We start from the raw sequence: 19,199 nt of genomic DNA, 5'->3' as shown, positions 1-19,199 counted from the left end.
GTAGTAATATTACCAGGCTTCAGCAGGGAAGGGGTAGGGATCCAGAGACCCACAGCAGTTATGGCTGTAATATTAACCCTTGGCTGCCCAGAACTGACCCCAGAAAAGACTTGGCAGGCAATAGAGTATAGTATCCTGAAGCATGGATGTTTCCCTTGCAGGATGACAGGCTGGGTACAGAAGTTCTTAGCCATGCCAAGCAAGCATGGCTAAGAGAGAACCCAGGCACTGATTCTCAGACTGGCCCAGTGCCAGACATTGGAGGTCAAATGCACAATGAATTATATACTGTTGCATTTTAAGGAAAGTTATAAGCTCTGGTCATGTTTGGGAGTTTGAGGGGTTCACAACCTTGTTAGAATTCATCCTTCTTAGCTCCTGAGTGCTAATGCATGCACATCCTATATATCAGTAGTATAGAACACGTACTCGTGTTACCTGTCCAAAGTGACTGGCCTTTCTGAAAATCTTCAGAGGCTGGAACATCATTCCACCTTGAGTTTTCACTATAGGAGAGCAAAAAAATATATAAGAATTTTGTGAGATCTACCTGTTTGAAGAAAATACAGGGCTAGAGTCAGACAGGTTGACGTGGGGAAGGGTGAGGTGGCAGGGCAGTGAACAGGTGGCATAGAGTTCAACCAGGAAAGGACTCAGTAGGTAGGAAGTTTCCACACTGACTCTTGATGCTCACAGAAAAGTGAACCTTTAATATTGAAGATAGTGGAGGAGGGATTTTACTAGGAAAACAAAGTAGTAGGCTGGGCCTAGAAGGAGGAGAAGTGTTAAAGAACTTCCCTGGTTACTAGTCGTGTCAAGAAACAGAAGTGGTTGGAAGGGCCTGGTCTGTACGGAAGGAAGTGAGCCACTGCCTTTCTCCGAAGCCCACAGCATTCTTCTGCCCATGTTTTGGTGATTATTTTTAGAATGGTTGTTTTACTCTTATCTTGAACCAAGATTTTGCCATACTGCTGAACTTGTCAATAGGTGATAAGAAATTTGATTCTACAAAAGCAAATTATAACCTATTCAGGGTCAATCAGTTGTCAGGGCAGATGCCCAACTGTCCTGCTGCCCCAGGATATCAACTTTGTTAGGTGCTGAGCGCTATCTTCAAGGTCCCAGACAATGATCGTATTTAAGCATTGAAGTTTCTGCAGTTTAGACAAGTAAGAATAGACCCACATGTCCAAAGATCTAAAACCAATTTCATTTATCTCAGGCCAGTCATTTTAACTCATCTACATCTCAGTTTCTCCCATTGGAAAAATGCCTTCCTTTAAGATTTGAGATCAGCATATGTATGTAAATATATTCTCCATGAACTCAAGGCACTTTAAAAAATAAGGGTATGTTTCTACTTAAAGCGTATTAACGTATCTTGAGAGTTACAGAAAAGATTGTTGAAATAACAAGCTTTGGTGCCCAGGAAGCCTATTCATTGCTCAGAAGATATGCTTATATGGAAAGACAAAAGAGACAAAAGGATACAACAGCTTCCTCTTTAAGTTCCAGGGTCTCATGGATCAGTGCAAATATTCTAACAAAACTAGCTCAAACACGGTCATCCCTGGGCTTTAAGGACTACTCATAAGTTTAAATCAGTACTTTTATAACCCAAATATGTAAAGCAGTCCTGTGAAGCCTGGTGGTTCTCCTCTTAACCCTTTTCCTGTACCTGGATCAAAGTGTGACTGGAATCTACCTAGTTCAGGAGGCTCAGGGCAATGTGGTGCTCGAGCATAATATTTGGAGCTGAAGGGCAGAGAATATGTTCACATTGCTGTTTCTTGTGAAGTCCAACAGTAGTACAACTTCTGTTTTGGCTGCAAAAGGAAGTCAAGACCATAATTCATCAAAGTGGGGAAAGCTGGACAGCCTACAACTGAGAGTCTTGCTTATAGGAACTTGTATGGCTCTTTAGGGAAACTTTTGCTGTTAGTCCACTGGTAACTGCAGAGCTTACGCATAGGGAAGGCTTTGGACACCCTAATATCTGTAGTTCTAAATGTTATTACTGTATTGAAGTTATGTGGAGATTGTGAAGTTCAGTTTGGAACTTTGAAGTGTATATGGTTTGTTCAAAGACAGCCTATCAAATACCTTGATTTTGCTTTACCTATTTTAAGTGTTCCACTGGGAAGCATTGCATTTTTTTAATGATGAGAGTCTTAGGTCTGTTTTCTATTGTTATAACAGAATATCTGAGACTGGGTAATTTATACAGAAAATAGGTTTATTTTGGCTTATGGTTCTGGAGTCTGGAAATCCAAAATTGGGCCACCATCGCTGGTGAAGGCTTGTGTTGCTTTCATAACATGGCAGAAGGAGGAAGGACAAGCAAGTATGTTCAGAAAAGAAAAAAGAGGGTCAGACTTTTGTGATACCTAAAACCCATTCCTGTGGGGAAAAAAAGCATTAATCCATTCTTGAGGGTGCTGTCCCTATCACCCAAACACCTCCCACCAGGCCCGCCTTCCAACACTGCTATACTAAGTAATTAAGGTTCCAACACATGAATTTGCAGGGGACCCACTCAAATGATAGCAGTGAGAATGTTTTCATGATATAATCAAAGATTAACCTAAAGTTAATGCTTGGCAGAATCACAGGCTCTCTGTGATCTAATCGTTTAGAGTACACTGGATTTATTATTCACCAAGTATTAGGAGGTAATAATGAACCTTCACTTCCTGTATTATTATCCAATGTGGATGGTCAGGAAACAGATATTCTTAATGTTCTATGTAACAAAAACCAGAGAAATTATGTCTGTCACTTGTAAAGCCTGCTCTGGGGAACCTAAACAATTAGAAATAGTAGCTCTTTAGTCTAGCCACCTTGCATTTCTGATGCCTGAGTTCCTCTATTCAGTGAAAAAAAATAAATTCTGGAAGACCATATTGCATATTGTTTTAAACTTATATATCAATTTAAAATATGATTCCAACTTTGAATATAATTTTGTATTCTAAATCTTACCCTACAAATCTCTAAACCAACAGGAATTATGGCTGGTATGCTTAATAAGAGATATGTGACCTTTGAAACTGACTGTTGTCACTTGACAGTCAGTTGCTACAAACTGCCCAAAAAGGTCAGCTTTTTGTCTTGGCCTTAATCCTCAAGAATCTCCCTCTTTGATCTTCCAGGAACTCAAAATGCAGAAACCTGGTTTGAGATAACATTAAAATAAAATTTTAGCTCAGTTCCCCCAACCACCTAGTCTTGCCAAGTCAGGAAATGTAAAAGTTCAAGTTTTCAACATCCTAATAGCCCCACAGACCCAGTATGGTGTTTTTGTATGATTTTGTTTTAATTAGAGACATCCTCAAGTGGGTGACAAATGCACATACTGCATGCTCCCCGAGTGGCAGGTGTTGAGGGGTTAGTGAATTTAAGCTTTTGGAAATATACATTTGCTTTTGCTTTTTCTCTGGGTTTTTATAAGTAACTCTTCTTAGCTTCTCTCATCTACAAAATGCTTAACTCACAGGATTTTTATAGTATTAAGCAAGATGATATAAGCAAAAGTGTTTTTCATTAAAACACTAAGCATTTCCAAAAACTAGATTATACCTTCTATCTACTCAAGTAAAGAGTGTTTATGTAATTTGAGAGTGAATGGTTGATTGTATATTAACCTGTATTTGCTCATTGTTATTTCAGTATATATTAAACTGGTAATTACTATATAAATAACATCTCTTTCTTCCTCCTCTGTCAAGTCCAAGGGAGTTTGGTGTTTACCAGGCGATAGAGTCCATAGGTTGCATCATTACAGTAGTCTTTGTAACATTCAGTGGTTTGAGAATTGAGCAGGTCTCTAAATTTCTTGAGGTTTTTGTGGAGAGTAGAAGCATTAGCAATACAGAGAGCTTCTATTTAAAACATCAGGAAACTTCCTTGCCCTTAGTCTACCTCCCTATCTTTTTGTCTATGTTTTCTTTAGTTTAACTGATACTATGTATACTTCCAACTCCCTTTTTCTTTCATTTGCTTTTTTATTTACATTAATTATTAAAGAGTAATTCTGTAAGTTCAGAGCTAGATGAGCCCTTAGGCTACTGGGATCTTGTTTTCAGACAATTCCTGAGGACTTTGCCAGCCCACAAAGTAGCATTCTCTTGGTCAAGGAAAAAATGAGAACTCTGGAAAAGGTATAATAGTCTCTCATATGACCTTATTTATTAACCCAAAGAACATTTAGTCTTAGACTATGTCCTTATTTTTTGGTGTTGAATTATTCCTATTTGAAATGTTACAGTAATTGGTAGGGAGTTGTTTAGGAATGTATTTATTTTGTTTGTCAAGTTTACTTTTAAAATGACCTGATCTGGCAAAATAAAAATACATGGCATATGCATCCCCCAAAATACGTGTGTGTGTGTGTGTGTGTGTGTGTGTGTGTGTGTGTGTGTACACTTTCCCCCCTTTGGTATTGGGAATTGAATCCATGGACTCACTCATGCTAGATACATGCCCTATGCCTGAGCTATTTTTCACCTTTTTTTTAATGTTTACATTATATGAGATATAAAAGTCAGGGAATCATTGATATAGATGTGGGTTACTTCTCTGTGTTTAATGCTGTGGATTGATAGAGCAGCTTCACTATATCTGTATGGTAAGGAATCTTCTTCTCCTGCTTCTGGGATGAGGGGAATTTGAGGGCTTCACCTGCAGAGTTTCAGCTGGAAGGTGGGCCAAGGTAGTTCCGGGGAGCCTGGAATAATTTTACCCCAGGAGAAAGCGGCTCTGATCTGTGACCCACCTTCCAGAATCTGAGCCCAGATAAACAGCTTACCCATTTGCTTCCTCTTTTTTCTTTTTTAACATTCCACTCTAAGGAAAATAAATAAATAAATATATATATATATATCTCGCGCTTGCCTTTCCTGGGATTTTCTCTATTGCTTTCATTTGTATACCTTCCTCTACACACACACACACACACACACACACACACACACATTCATATTCAGTTGAAGAGAAGGGGGCGCAGCCTGCATTCCTGTAGTCTTCACTATCAATATAGCCTAGTCTGGTACCACTGGTTCTGTGGTAAACTAGCTGTCATTCAAGGTCTCAGCCAGATCCCTGGGCTCCCACTCCAGCAAGCAAAGTTCTCGTGAGTAGGACCTGACTGTTTCCTGTCCTACCATGGGGATCATAGCCTCCAAATCTCATGCTCTTGGAGCAAGAAGTAATTGTTGGGTTTGAAAATGAGAATCCTCTGATGTGGTTTATGAGAGCCATCCACTGTCCTTCTTGAACTCTCAGAAGGTCAGAAAGGCCCATTTGGTCACTGACTTTGTTGTCTGATGCAAAGAGATGGGGGTGAGTGCCACTGGTCATTGAGCTGGAAGGGGGACAGTTGGCTGCTGCTGGGCTGTTTGCTGAGTCCACATAGAGGCCACCTGTCTGTGGACACACTCCTGCCACTCACTAAGGTGTCCTCCCAGGTCTGTCAGCAGAAGCAGGGCATGATGACCCCAAGGTGCTGTGGGTAAGTGTAACACACCTGTAAGTCATGCTTCCTTCTGGATGTTCTTAGCTTATTTTCTGCATATAGAGCTTATAACATGTCTTTGTATGGAAGCAAAGGTTAACTGCAATCAAATAAAGAACAAGAATAGGGAACTTGCCTTCATTGAAATAGCTCGCAGTGGCATGGTGCCTCAGATTTGTGCTTCTGCTTCAAATCGGAGTTGAGCAATAGAAGAACCCAGGCCGTGGGTATTTCCCACTGTGGAGGGTGTCTAATGACCAGAGCTTGGGCTTATGTCATTGGCTTCCCTGGAAATAAACCCCCCCACACCCACCACACACTGTCAGCAACACACAGTTTTATACCAGTGAGTTTGCCTGCCTCCTGGCTTTTCCTGGAAAAGGCATTTCTAGCAATGTCTGCCAAACTTGGCCTCGTGCCTAGTTATGTGCATGAGTCAAGTTTCACAGTGGGGCTCTGAGCAGTCCCCGTCAGGGGTTTTGTTCATACCCCTGGACTGAGACTGTGAGCAGCCCTTTCCCCCAACAGAGTGGTGGATGGGAGCCATATACCATGGTTGTCTTGTATTTAATCCTTGTTAAGGGCAGACCAGAAGGAGGAAAGAACCAGAAGGGAGCCAGGAGTGGGGAACATCTCCCCTCTGCTTCCTAGGTTTCTTTGCTCACCTGCTCTAGACTCAGGGTGGGTTTGGAATTTCCCCAGCTGAGCACAGCCTTCCCTTATTTTAAAGGTGGAGGATCAACACCATAATCTATAGGAAGCCTGATTTCATCATACCTGTGGTTTGCAATGTACAGGGGTAAAAACAAGTTGCTCCTACTTTGAGCCTTCAGTAAGGAGATTTATTTATTCTCTTTGTAAGACCTTGATGAGCCCCAACCAGCCATGTTTCCAAGACTCCAAGTCCTGCTCTAGATCAGAGAGGGTCTCTGCTAACTTCTGTCTTCACAGTGTTTTCTGAAGGGCTCTGTGGTTTACTCATTCATCCAGGTAGTTATCATTTCTAGATTTGCTTTTGCTATTTTGGCTGCCAGTGCTCACAGACCCAATGCTCCCCAAACAGGAAGAGACCCCACAAGAATAAGCAAGATCAGAGGCTACAGCTGTGTGAGGATCTCTTGGGGGTCACAGTGTGGACAACCTGGTGGACAAAGGAGCATGCCTTCTCTGGCCACCCCCTGCAGTCAACCAGTCTCTGCATCTAATAGAAGAAAAAGTAGGTCCTGATCTTCATCATGTGGTATTAGGCCCTAACTTCCTTAATAAGACTCCTATAGCATAAGAATTAAAACCAAGAATCAATAAATGGGATGGATTCAAACTAAAAAGTTTTTTCTCGGCAAAAGAAAAAATCTGTGAGGTGAACAGAGAGCCTACATCTTGGGAGCAAATCTTTACCCGTCGCACATCAGATAGAGCGCTAGGGTATATAAAGAACTCAAAAAGCTAAGCACCAAAAAACAAACAACCCAATCAATAAATGGGCCAGGGAACTGAACAAACACTTCTCAGAAGAGGATATACAATCAATCAACAAATATATGAAAAAGTGTTCATTATCTCTAGCAATTAGAGAAATGCAAATCAAAACTACTCTAAGATACCATCTTACTCCAGTCAGAATGGCAGCTATTATGAAGACAAACAACAAGAAGTGTTGGCGAGGATGTGGGGAAAACGGTACACTCCTACATTGCTGGTGGGACTGCAAATTGGTGCAACTATTATGGAAAGCAGTATGGAGATTCCTTGAAAATCTGGGAATGGAACCACCATTTGAACCAGCTATCCCATTCCTCAGTCTATACCCAAAGGACTTAAAATCAGCATACTACAGGGATATAGTGACATCAATGTTTATAGCAGCACAATTCATAATAGCTAAACTGTGGAGCCATCCTAGATGCCTTTCAGTGTAAGAATGGATAAAAAAATGTGGCATATATACACAATGCAATTTTACTGAGCAATAAAAGAGAATAAAATCATGGCATTTGCAGGTAAATGGATAATGTTGGAGAAGATGATGCTAAGTGAAGTTAGCCAATCCCAAAAAAAAAACAAATGCCAAATGTTTCTCTGATACAAGGAGGCTGACTCATAGTGGGGTAGGAAGGGAGAGCATGGGAGGAACAGATGAATTCTAGACAGAGAAGAGGGGTGGGAGGGAAAGGGAGGGGGCAGGGTATTAGCAAGGATGGTGGAATGTGATGGACATCATTATCCAAAGTACATGTATGAAGACAGGAATTGGTGTCAACATACTTTATATACAACCAGAGATATGAAAAATTGTGCTGTATACGTGTAATAAGAATTGTAATGCATTCCACTGTCATTTATTTTTTAAAATAAATAAAATAAAATAAAAAAGAGGGAGCCCTGGAATCTGAAAAACCTGGGAGCTACTTCTAGACTTCACAAGTTGTCCCAGAGTTTTATAAATTGTTGAATTAGTTGCTGTTATCAGGGAGAGTGAATTTGGCCATAAGTAGAAAACTGTGTTCTCAGGGACAGAGGCAATTGTTAGGAAGCCTGCTAGTGGTACTCCCAGGCCTGGGCAGCAGACCCTGGATGTCCTCTAGGAGTCTGGCCTTTCCATCCTGCTGTTCTTTCACTCTGGGGAGTTGTCACTGTGGTCACAGGTGGCGATGCAACCTTGAGCATGGTTCTTGCCGTTCCCTGGCAAGAAACTAGAGGCAAAGCTAGATCACTTTCCTTTCATTAGGAAGGGAACACTTTTCCAGAAATCACCATGTACACACAGCCTTCCCTTCCCTTCTCCATTGCCGTAGCTAGAGGAAACTAGGCCATTCCCCAGGCCTGAGCTCTTTGCTGTCCCACACAACCAGGGCAACTGGCCATGTCTTGCCACATATCCAGTACTTCCAGATCAGAATGCTTCACTGTCACCTCTCAGTGGCTGGTTTTGCTTGAGAGATAGGAAGCTCTATCAGCACCAAGCCTTCCCTCCCTCCTGCAGCCCACAGTGGGAAGCCCAGCACCCCATTTCACCCCTCTTTGCACTCAGTTTTGCTGCCTGGCTCTTCTGAGGTCTCTCAGTACTAAAACTTCAGATTTCAAGATTAGAGCAAGAATGCTTTCTTGCCTGCTGTGTACAAAGCCAGTGTTTGGGGAAATGTTGCAATTCTGAGTCACTTGATAACTTTATGTTCTGGGAGCATTTGTCTTTAGGACAGTTATGAAAAGCTGATCTTGCAGTATCATGCTATTTAGACCCTCAGGTAAGAGTCTAGAATCTTTGGGTTAGCCTACTTGGACTTTCCACCTGTAGCAACACTTTGGTTGTGGACAGAACATGGGTGCCTGGGTTCCTTATGTATGTATGTATGCAGGTTTAAAATGTCTTCTACCTCCCATCCATCCCCATCTCAGTGAGCACCTCCAGTGAGGCTTTCGGGTTTCTTCTGTAGTTAGTAGCTGAGAGTTGTTACACCACACCTGAGCTTCCTGTTCTGATTAATTGCACTTGCTCTCTCATTCTGCAGTCAGAAACAACATCTTATTTGTCACTGAATGTCTTGAAGCTTAACAGCATCCCAGGCAGATAGTCAGTGCTCAGTGTTTAAATGGAAATGTATTTAGTTCATGGGTAGCTTTTGGTGTTTTACTGCTGTAGAAGCCAGTCAAAGATAGAATGTACTTTAAAAGCAGGTACTTGGTCCACTGGAGTACCTGCAGTTAGGCCACAGCTCAGTCCAGAATGCTGTACATGTAGTATAGGGCACACACACCAGTTGGGAACTCATCAAAGTGGGTCCCCATATTTGTATCTCAAACAACCCAGCATTTGAACTTGACCTCTGAAAAGCTGCTCAGAAAGGAGCGGCCCATGCCTGTGAGCAAGGACGTATAAATAGGCACTTCCTCAACAGTTAGGAGCTGAATAAGTGACTAGTGAAAGGGGTGGCCCAAAAATCTGAGGGTCAGAAGAAGGAAGGATTGTGGCATTAATAATCATTTAGAATTTCAGAATAGGTTGATACTCATGGCCCGGTCCACCCCGTGAGGGGTCATGCCTAATCTCTGAGTTGCATTCCCCAAGCTACAGGGAATGGCAGAGCAGGGATCAGAGGTGAAATTTCCATTTCCCCATAGCTGTCCAGTGACATACAGACAGAACTACCAAAATCTGGAGAGTCCATTGTGGGAGGATGCTTTTAGGCTTCTCAGGTTGTCACAAGTAAACTAGCTTCTAGGACAGGGAACAGAGGGCCTGGTCGCCTTCCTTACCTAGTTCACTTGACTCTACAGCATTCACAGCCAGCATGAAGGTCCCTGGTTGAGCTGTTGATTCGGATTGAACATAGCAGGCTGAGCAGAACTACCAGTAAATGACAACTTTGTGTTTCATGGGTGTTCTGTAGAGAAATTCTAAAAATTCCACACCATGGGCAGCCTTCCCCAGACCTCAGCATGCCTGTGACCCATTCTAAGGTTAAGGCAGCCCTGGTCCCAGATAGTTGACCAGGTTTTGAAGGTGTAGGACTCTTGAGCTCTTTCAGAAAGGTGTTAGGTGGATTTTTCTTTTCATTATATGTTGAGTAAAGTCTATGTCACTTCTCTCTCTCTTTCTCTTTTTTATCCTGTGCCTAGGACAAGACATTTCAAAGAAAGTATTAAATTCATTCATGAGTGCAGACTCCAAGGTGAGGGCTGTCTGGTGCACTGGTACGTATGTTTCTTTCTGAATAATACCTTACTTAGTATTTTCTGCTTAGCTTGATGTCTCGTGAGTGTCTTTCTCTGTGTGATTATTTCATCTCCTAATGTTTTTTCCTAAACCCAGAGTCTCAAACATACATTCCACCTCTCCCAGATATGCATTAGTCATTCCCTGTTTTTGTTTCAACAAAACCCTACCTGGTTTTGCTTTTCTTTTTGTTGTTTTCCATTTTACTCACTGTGAGGATTTCTATAGGGACTGTGAGGGTTACTAGTCAACACACACTGTTTTTTGCTAGCCTGTGTCTTAACATTTCATCAGAACGACCTCCTGGAAACAGTGTCCCATGGACACCAAGAGACAACTACCCATTCTGTAGGTTCATCCCCGAAACCTCAGTGACCTTTTCAAAGCACTGTTTCTTCCTAGAGAATTTTGATTGCAAATGTAGGTGTTTAGTAATGTATTACTGTAACACCAATATGACCATTTCCTCTCCATTTACAGCCTGGGGCTTTTAAGAGTGTTTGGCTTACTACTTTTCTTTGAAACAATCTAAATAGACTCAGAATTAGTTTATTGACAACTATCTACCTACACGCTTCTATATTTTATAGAGATGGTGGGGGGAGAGAGAGAGAGAAAGAGAGAAACAGTGTTGATGCACCCATCCATGGATTCTGAATTCATGATTCAACCCACCATGAATCAAAATCATTCAGGAAAAGAAAATGTTGCCTCTATATGAAACATGTACAGACTTTTTTTTCTTGTCATTATTCCTTAAGAAATACCACTATTGACATAGCCTTTATGTTGTATTTCTACATTATAATCCAGAGAAGATGTAAAGTATGAAGGAGGATATGTGTGGGTTCTATGCAAATATTATGCCATTTTGTATAAGGGACTTGAGCATTTTGGTATCTGGGGTGTGTCCTGGAAACAGTGTCCCATGGACACCAAGAGACAACTATGCACACATATACATACTGTGAAAAGAAAGTTACTCTACATACTCAACCCAGAGAATGCATATAAAACTCTTGGTCTTATGCCTGGAAAATATTATATCTGGCACATGGTAAGTTTTCAGGGGAATGTCATTTGTGTTACCAGTAGTAATCATGGTAATAGCTAATTTGTCTGGGGAACTAGTAGTCAACATTCTGGATGCAGGGCTCTGTTGTCTATGAAGGTGCAGGCTGGACCTGTCCCTTTCCCTTTGAATAAGGTGTGGCATTAATTATCTTAAAGCACAACAATCTTTTTTGACTTCACCCAAAACAGCCACCCTTGCAGTGCAAAACTCTTTGAAAATGTGAAGCCAACTCCTGGGAGTGTTGCTACTAAGGATGGTGGCAGCCCTGTCAGGACCGAGAGAACGCTTGCATGATAGCCAGAGAAGCCACTTAGGACAACTGCAATGTGTTCTGAAGGCTAGTCGGGGCATGAGCTGTTTCAGTGACTTCAAGAGTGGTGTTCTGCCAATTTATACAACTTTGAAATAGTGTGATTTTTCATTTCGCTTTTTAAAAGAGTAGGAAATGTGACACATACAAATGGTTGTTTTTTTATGTTCAGTTACATTTGACTTTAAAGCATCTATTAGTGCATTTGGAGGTAAAATAAAGGGGAGTTCTGAAATTCCAACCCCTGGGCTTTTCCATGCTCCTGGTGAATTCAGATATTCAGGGTTATAGCCTTGCTATGAGGGTTTATTTTTGTAAAACTCCCTTAGTGTTTTTTATATAAAGTCCTTATATAAAGAACTACTACTTAGGAGTAAGGTAGTGGTGTTGTTATTATTATTATTAATTATTTTATTATTATTTAAATATGTGTTGGCCAGATAGTCTAGAAATTCTTATTTCACACCACCATATACATCTAATTATAAGGCTTTTCTAAAAATGAGACATTTGCTAGACTTCCCAATCTTAAACCGTTGCTGGAACACTCTAAGTCTGTCAAAGCACAACTTTTCTATGGTTGCCTTAATTTGCATATGTATTTTAAATTGGTCTCTATGTTAGTCAACTTTGTGCCACTGTGACCAGAATACTAGACAAGAACAACTGAGAGGAGGAAAAGTTTATTTTAGCTCGCAGTTTAAGAGGATTCAGTCCACGGTTGGCCAGCTTCCCGGCAGAAGTATCATGGCAGAAGGGCCCAACAGAGGAAAGTTGCTCTGCTTATGTCAACCTAGAAACAGAGAGAGGGAGAGGAAGGGGTCCCGGAGAAAATAAACCCCTCCAGGCATGCCCTCGGTAACCTGCTTCTTCCAACTAAGTCCTACCTCTCAGTAGTCCATCCAGCTACCAGTGGATTAATCTATCATGTGAATTAATTCACTGATGAGGTCAGAGCCCACATGATCCAGAGTGAGGTCAGAGTCCCACTGTAAACCTTGCTACACTACGGACCATGTTTTTAACATATGAGCTTTTGGAAGACATCCCAGATCCAAACCATAATAGTTTCCTTACTTAGCCTGCTGGAATTGACCATTAGTGCCACAGAGCATCTGACCCCAGGCCCCAGAGCACTTGCAGTGTGCCTGCTCTAGTATTCTGCTCAATTATGTCAAAAAAAAAATTACAAAAGTAAGATTTTCTAAGGGCTTCTGGATTTCATGGGTTCTAAAAATCAGTTTTATTCCTCATGTCGCTAAGAAAACCAAACCAGACTTTTAAAAACCATGACACATTCTAAACTAATGCAGTTTATAAATGGACTTGTTCCACAGGTCCAGGAAGCCTCAAGTCCCCTTGGTATATTTGAGTTATTTTATTTGACCAAAAAAATAGGAAGTGTCTGAGAAGAGGTTCAGGAGCAATTGAACATCATAAGGTAGAAGTGTCTGTAGCTCTATCCTATAGAAAATCAATGAAGCATGAGGCCAAAATGTTTAAAGGATGCCTGAGATCTAGTGGCACAGAGTAGGGGGAAACTGTTATGTTTCCAAAGGATTTCCTGGTAACATACTTGCATGCTGTCCATGTGTAATCCAAAGCAAGAAGACTCCCTAAAATGAGATGCTCTGAATCCCCAGCCCCAAATGGGTTGGGTGACAGACCCATGGTTCCAAAACTGCCCTTGCACTCATGATCCTCTCCATTCTGCAGCTTGGCTGGGGTCTCCAGGAGTGTGACGCTGGTGATTGCTTATATTATGACCGTCACAGACTTTGGCTGGGAGGATGCCCTGCACACTGTGCGTGCAGGGAGATCCTGTGCCAACCCTAATCTGGGCTTCCAGAGGCAGCTCCAGGAGTTTGAGAAACATGAAGTCCACCAGGTAAGCAATGCTCATTTGCACAAGGCTTTTCAGATGCAGGCAACTGCCCTGGGACAATTCCTTCAGTCCCAGAATCAAGAAGGTTGGAACTGAAGAGGCCCACAGAGGATATTGGGTTCAAGGGTGCTCACCTTTATCCCCACGGAAGTTGTCACCAATCCATTGTGCCCCAGCTACAGCCATAGGGGTCTTATATCCCTTGTCATTTTCCTTACGCCTGGTACTCCTAATATTAGCATGTTCCTCTTCCTTTCAGTGAAGTATCATTTTCTTAATTTGCTTTGCTTGCTTGCTTTTCTTTTTTTTTATTGGTTGTTCACAACATTACAAAGCTCTTGACATATCATATTTCATACATTAGATTGAAGTGGGTTATGAACCCCCAATTTTACCCCAAATGCAGATTGCAGAATCACGTCAGTTACACATCCACAATTTTAGTAGGGGATAGGAAAGGTAGCAGAATACAAATACAACAATTGCTTTTCTTTTTTGCTTTTAATTCATTTAGCCTTTAAGTTTTTAAAGATGTATTTAGCCAGGAGAGGGTAGTAGGGAATATTGTTCACCACTAATCATGTAAACTCAGATTTTAGGTTCTTCTTTATAAAATTACTGAATTGTAAAAATTCTCCATGTTTTTCTTCTGGATTCAGCAATTTAATCTTGGCTGCCAGTATTAAACAGATAGCATGAGGACACTTGTTTCTTGTAAGGAACCCTCAGCAACAGACAGTAACTGCTCCATCCAAGTCTGTCAAGTAGATGCATTGGTTTGACTTATTTTTATGTCCTCAGGCCCAAACCTTGAAGGAACAGTTATTTCTGTTAGCTGTGATTACCCAGTGCCCTTTGATTTCCCTATTTACATGTGCCATCATCTCGACCATTAAGTAACAGGTGAAAGTCACGGTGAATGCAGGTGTGTGACATTTCAAATTTATTTCCAATTTCTACAGTATCGGCAGTGGCTGAAGGAAGAATATGGGGAGAATCCTTTGCGGGATGCAGAAGAAGCCAAAAACATTCTGGGTAAATATAAAGAGCAAGGGCGTGTGGAGTCCCAGCCTGGTACCAGGCGGTGGAGCAGCTTTTCGGCCCTGCCTCCCCTGGCCTACAATAACTATACCACAGAAACCTAACACAGAGGGATCTGGTGCCTTCCTTCCTGCTGCTTGTCTTCTGGGTTGCCTGCAGGCTCCCTGTGGTGTGCTGGTGTGCTGGCTACTTCCTCCAAGGACTGCAAAGTGAATGACCACTGCAAAGTGGACAGCTCAGGGCTCTTTCCCCAGTGACCCCACCCAGTCCCAAGTCCTTTTACGTCACCCACCTTTCCCCCTGACCTTGGATCATGGCCTCACCTGAGCTTGCTGTACCTGGGATGCTACTGGGCTGACACACACACACACACACAACGTGTGCACATGTGAGCAAGTGCATATGTACAGCATTTAAGAACATGTGAGAGTGTATGCCTGTGAGCGTGTAGAAGGGTATGCATTGTGTGAGGGTGTGTGCAGGTGAATGTGTCTGCATGGGTGAGCTCTGAATGTTCGTATTGCTGGGAGTCATAAAATTCATGCTGCCAGGATTGGCATGGCCACCTTTCCCTTTGGCTCCAGAGGGAAGGCATTTGAATTTGACTTCTAAAAAGCTTCTCAGCAAGCAGCATGGAAGGTATTCTATGCCTGGGAGCAGAGGTTGAGAACTCAGGGGATGAGCAGCTGAAAGCAATAGCCTCTCCCAGAACCTGGGATGGTATAGTGGGGAAAGATGGGGCCCAGACCCCTCCTGAGGGAAGGTGGCTCCAGGGACCCTGGAAGGTGTTGGGGGGTGGAGGGCATACTCAGTATTGCCTCAAGCTTAGTATAAGTGCACCAGGCCCTGTACTCCTTGCTGCCTCAAGTCAAGGCCACCCATCATGTGTCTGGGTTCTAAGTGATGTTTGTTCCATGTAAGACTGACCTTGATTGAATTCCATGATGAGCAGGAGTACATCAGCCAAACTTGGCATACATTGTTGGGCCCTTCCTATCTCCTCCTGTCCAGCTTCATGCACTCCCAGCCTTGCTGTTCTCACTTTGCAGGGCCTTTCTCAAGGTTTGCATGTACCTACAGGAAATGGAGAGGAAGAATATTTGTTAGACACTGTAGATGTTTGCATTTCAAAATGCCTGATCATTTATTAAGTTCCTTGGTGTATGCTGTGGATTTGATCTTTGATCTCAGCTACCTCATTAAATAATGTTTGAAAAGTTTTTGTGTGTGTTTGTGTCAATCCAGTGAATTCTGCCTCATAATTCAAAATGTTCAGTTCTGATTGCTTTTGAAGCCAAAGGGGAAGACATCAATATCATTGAGGTGCTTAAATTTTTTACTTGGATTCCCATAATGCTTTCTGAAAGGCAAAGTTCCACATTCAGGCTGTGAGAGCACCCACAGTTTGCAGCCAGGCAACAGGCATCCTGGAATGCTGTGCCCAACTCAGTGGTCAGTCCTTTATACCAACTTAAATTTCTTAAGCACGCAGAGCCACAGGAAAAAATATACTCAACCTCTCCCTAAAAAGATGTTGCAACCTGGGTTCTCCGAATTCCACCACAAAAAGAGCTCCTGAATAAGAAGAGCAATTTTCCTGTTCATGTAGAGGGTATGTCAAAGGTGAGCTCTTTGGGGACCAAGGAAAACAAACTCTCTGACCGTGCACATGTACAGGCCCCAGATGTGCAACCAAAAAGGGAAATGTGGCCCTAGAATCATTTCTTCAGCTAAAACAATTTGCCTGTTGAGTATATTTTTTTTTCTGTAAACCAAAAGAAATGTAAATATGCTAACAGAAAAAGCATTTAAGAGGGCTAAGGATGTAACTCAGTGGTATAGCAGTTGCCTAGCATGTATGAAACACTGGGTTTGATCCCCAGCACCTCAATGAAAGGACAGAAAAATATTAAGGCTATTAGAGTGAATGGTTAAATATGTGTAAACATTTATGAATGACCACATATATTCCTGTAGGTTTTGAATTGTTTTTATATTTGTTGCCAGTAATGTTCTTTCTCCACAGCCACTCCAGGAATTCTGAAGTATTGGGCCTTTCTCAGAAGATTGTAATGTACCTGAAGTTTCTGAAATATTGCAAAGTTTAGGCTGGTACTGCCAAAAAGAAAAGCAACATAGAGTTTATTTTTAAGTGTCCAACAGTGGTTTTGTAAACTTGCATACATGTGTAATGTTGTAATACGTTGAGAACTGTGAGATTATTTAGCAAAAGAAAATATTTTTACCAAAACTCCATTTCTGTGTCTGTTTTTTTAACCTGACTTTTGACGCCCATACAACTATCTCAAGAGCCCTCTTGCACTGTTTTGGTTACTGTTTAGGAATTGTAAATTGTTTCTCATGAACAACTACTCAAGGAGGAAGCCAGTACCGGGGGATTGTGCAGTGTGAACTCTTTCCTCATGTTCTTAAATTCCCCAGCTTGGGAAATGTCTCTTGATGTATGTTTTATCCCATGGTTTGTGTCCTCCACAGTGGAATTTACCAAAACCTACACATTTTTGTTAATAAAGGGCAACTTAACCAAGTTCAACATCATGTGCAAGGCATTCTTCCTTTGTTGGAACTTGAAGATCACATGGGTTTCTATGAAGGCTAACAAAGCAAGATTGAACCTGCTACAGGCTCAGTTCAGAGGCTGTTTTCCTCCAGTAGATAGTACAATAGAGACTAGGAAAGACAAATCAATGTCTCCATAGCAGAAAAATTGATCCTTGGACAGGGGGAGTAGCTCAGTCGGAAACCACTTACCTAACCAGTGCTCAAGGCCCTGGATTCATTCCCCAGCACTGAAAATGCGTGCACACACACAACAGACACAACGAAAAATTGATCCTCAATGCAGGGTTAAAGAAATTGAAGTTATGCTTTGCCTGAGCAGAGTGAGAACCCTGGAATACTGCATTTAACATAGGAATACACAAGCCCAACTATTTCATGAACATTTGCCACACATTATTCGCTATTCTAATTTGATGCTCAGCTTTTAACTTGAAAGAATACAAACTGTCTTGAACCAGTCACGGTGAATGGAGATGGCCAAGCAGACAAATGGACTTGAGAGGAGGGAGGTGGAGGGGGGACAGTCAAGTACTCATGGTGACTGTAGAGCCATGAAGGCTTAGTGGCCTGTCTACTCTCTGGGATCAGAGTGCCAACGCGGTTGTTCTTTTGTATCAGCATCTTCCAGGCTGCGTGATGGTATGTGTGCCTCTGCCTTCATTAAGTTAGGTGTGAGGAAAATGTTAAAGAATGACCTGACTGAGTCCCAATCAGGGCCACTGAGTTAAGACTGTTCAGGCACCTGGAACACAGTCCCAAGGGCTAGGCTCATGAAAATTAATGTAGAATTCAAATTTCAAAAGTTCTTAATTTATTGGGGAGGAGAAAATGCTGGTTTTGCAAAGACTAATTTAATCCCCTGGAAAGGCTGTATCTCTTCCTCTCATCAGAACTTTTGGGAAATCAGTGTATCCCTTGAGTATTGTGTAGGGAACATTTTTTTCAAATCTAACTTTATCATTGCAAAAGCACACCATACCATACCAGAGGTATACAGACATGAGTTTGAGAGCTAAGGGCTTTGTCCTGATCTGGCCATGTCCCCAGGCAAGAGTGCTATTGCCACAGCCAAGGAAACATGTGCCACCCATGGTGTCTCCACCACCCCATCCCTCTCCTGCTTGCTTCCTGAAGCTGCCTTTCCTGTGTCCTAGGCAGACCACCCCTGTTCGTGGACTCTACCCAAGGGAATTGGGACACTTAAGTCACATTTTTTGGAGCATCCCCCCTTAAACTTGAATTTACACTTTTCCCTTACTAGGGGATCCTGCTAGAGGCCCTTTAAATTTTATTGAGTGCTGTCTAGTTTCTATGTGCCAGGGAACCCAATTTCCACTTCTGGGATACTTCATATCACTCATCCACAGAAACAGCTATAGACTTTGGTGACTGAGGTGTGTGTGCACATGTGTTTTATTGTTTGTTTATTATAATTATTATCTCAAAGAACTTCTTAGCTTCCAGGGGAGTCACATGTGCCGTGCCTCAGAGCATGCTGAGCTCAGTCAAGTACCTAGACACTTGGGTGGCTTAGACAGCGGGTACCTGGCAGCACACAAGGAGATATCTGAGCCCACATTCCACAGCCAGAGGTGGTCATCAAGTGCTCTTCTGCATGCCAGCCTCCAATCACAGAAATAAGGAACACACCAAGAGCCACACCCCTGCCATCCTACATCATATGGCTCCTCCCAGAGTTATTAATAATTTTATTGAGAACATGCTTTCAACACACTTGTATTTATATATGTACTTAACAAGAAATCACCAAGACTGCAGAGGGTGGTTCCTCTTCCCTTTCCTTTTTATTGCCCAGAGAAAGGATGAAACAAAAGAAAAGAAAGAAAGAAACTTAAAAAGCCTGTCACTTGTCACTTGGAAGCTTTATGCCCTTGTTTGACTCAGTGCAGTTTCCTTGTCCTCAGATGCACCAAGACACAATCCAGGGTTGAAGAGGGTCACACACTGGCAGTGTCTCATCTTGCAGAAAGGGCTAGAGGCCTCACTTTCTTGTTTCCCAACCCCTGCTAGAGGCTTTTGAGTTTTGTGACAGCAAATAGTAGGACATAATTATTTCAG

The 19,199-nt window shown here is 42.1% G+C and overlaps 1 protein-coding gene across 7 annotated transcripts in view; it reads left to right on the top strand.

Moving 5' to 3' along the window:
- DUSP22 (dual specificity phosphatase 22) overlaps window positions 1-17,091 on the top strand; it is a 64,399-nt gene extending 47,308 nt beyond the window's left edge. For 5 of the 7 annotated variants that reach the window (XM_081296075.1, XM_081296078.1, XM_081296080.1 and 2 more), the window contains 3 exons: window positions 10,130-10,204; window positions 13,328-13,499; window positions 14,459-15,757. In XM_081296075.1, the coding sequence (XP_081152201.1) occupies window positions 10,130-10,204; window positions 13,328-13,499; window positions 14,459-14,641 (430 nt within the window). In that variant the 3' untranslated portion in view covers window positions 14,642-15,757. The other 2 variants (XM_081296077.1, XM_081296076.1) reach the window with 2 other exon arrangements.
- The last annotated feature ends 2,108 nt before the right edge of the window (window positions 17,092-19,199 follow it).

The sequence above is a fragment of the Spermophilus citellus genome (genome assembly GCF_964194105.1).
Source record: "Spermophilus citellus genome assembly, chromosome: 5".
In the NCBI taxonomy this organism is placed as follows: domain Eukaryota; kingdom Metazoa; phylum Chordata; class Mammalia; order Rodentia; family Sciuridae; genus Spermophilus; species Spermophilus citellus.
Note: the sequence above shows the minus strand (reverse complement) of the source record. Positions and strands in the feature narration are given on the sequence as shown.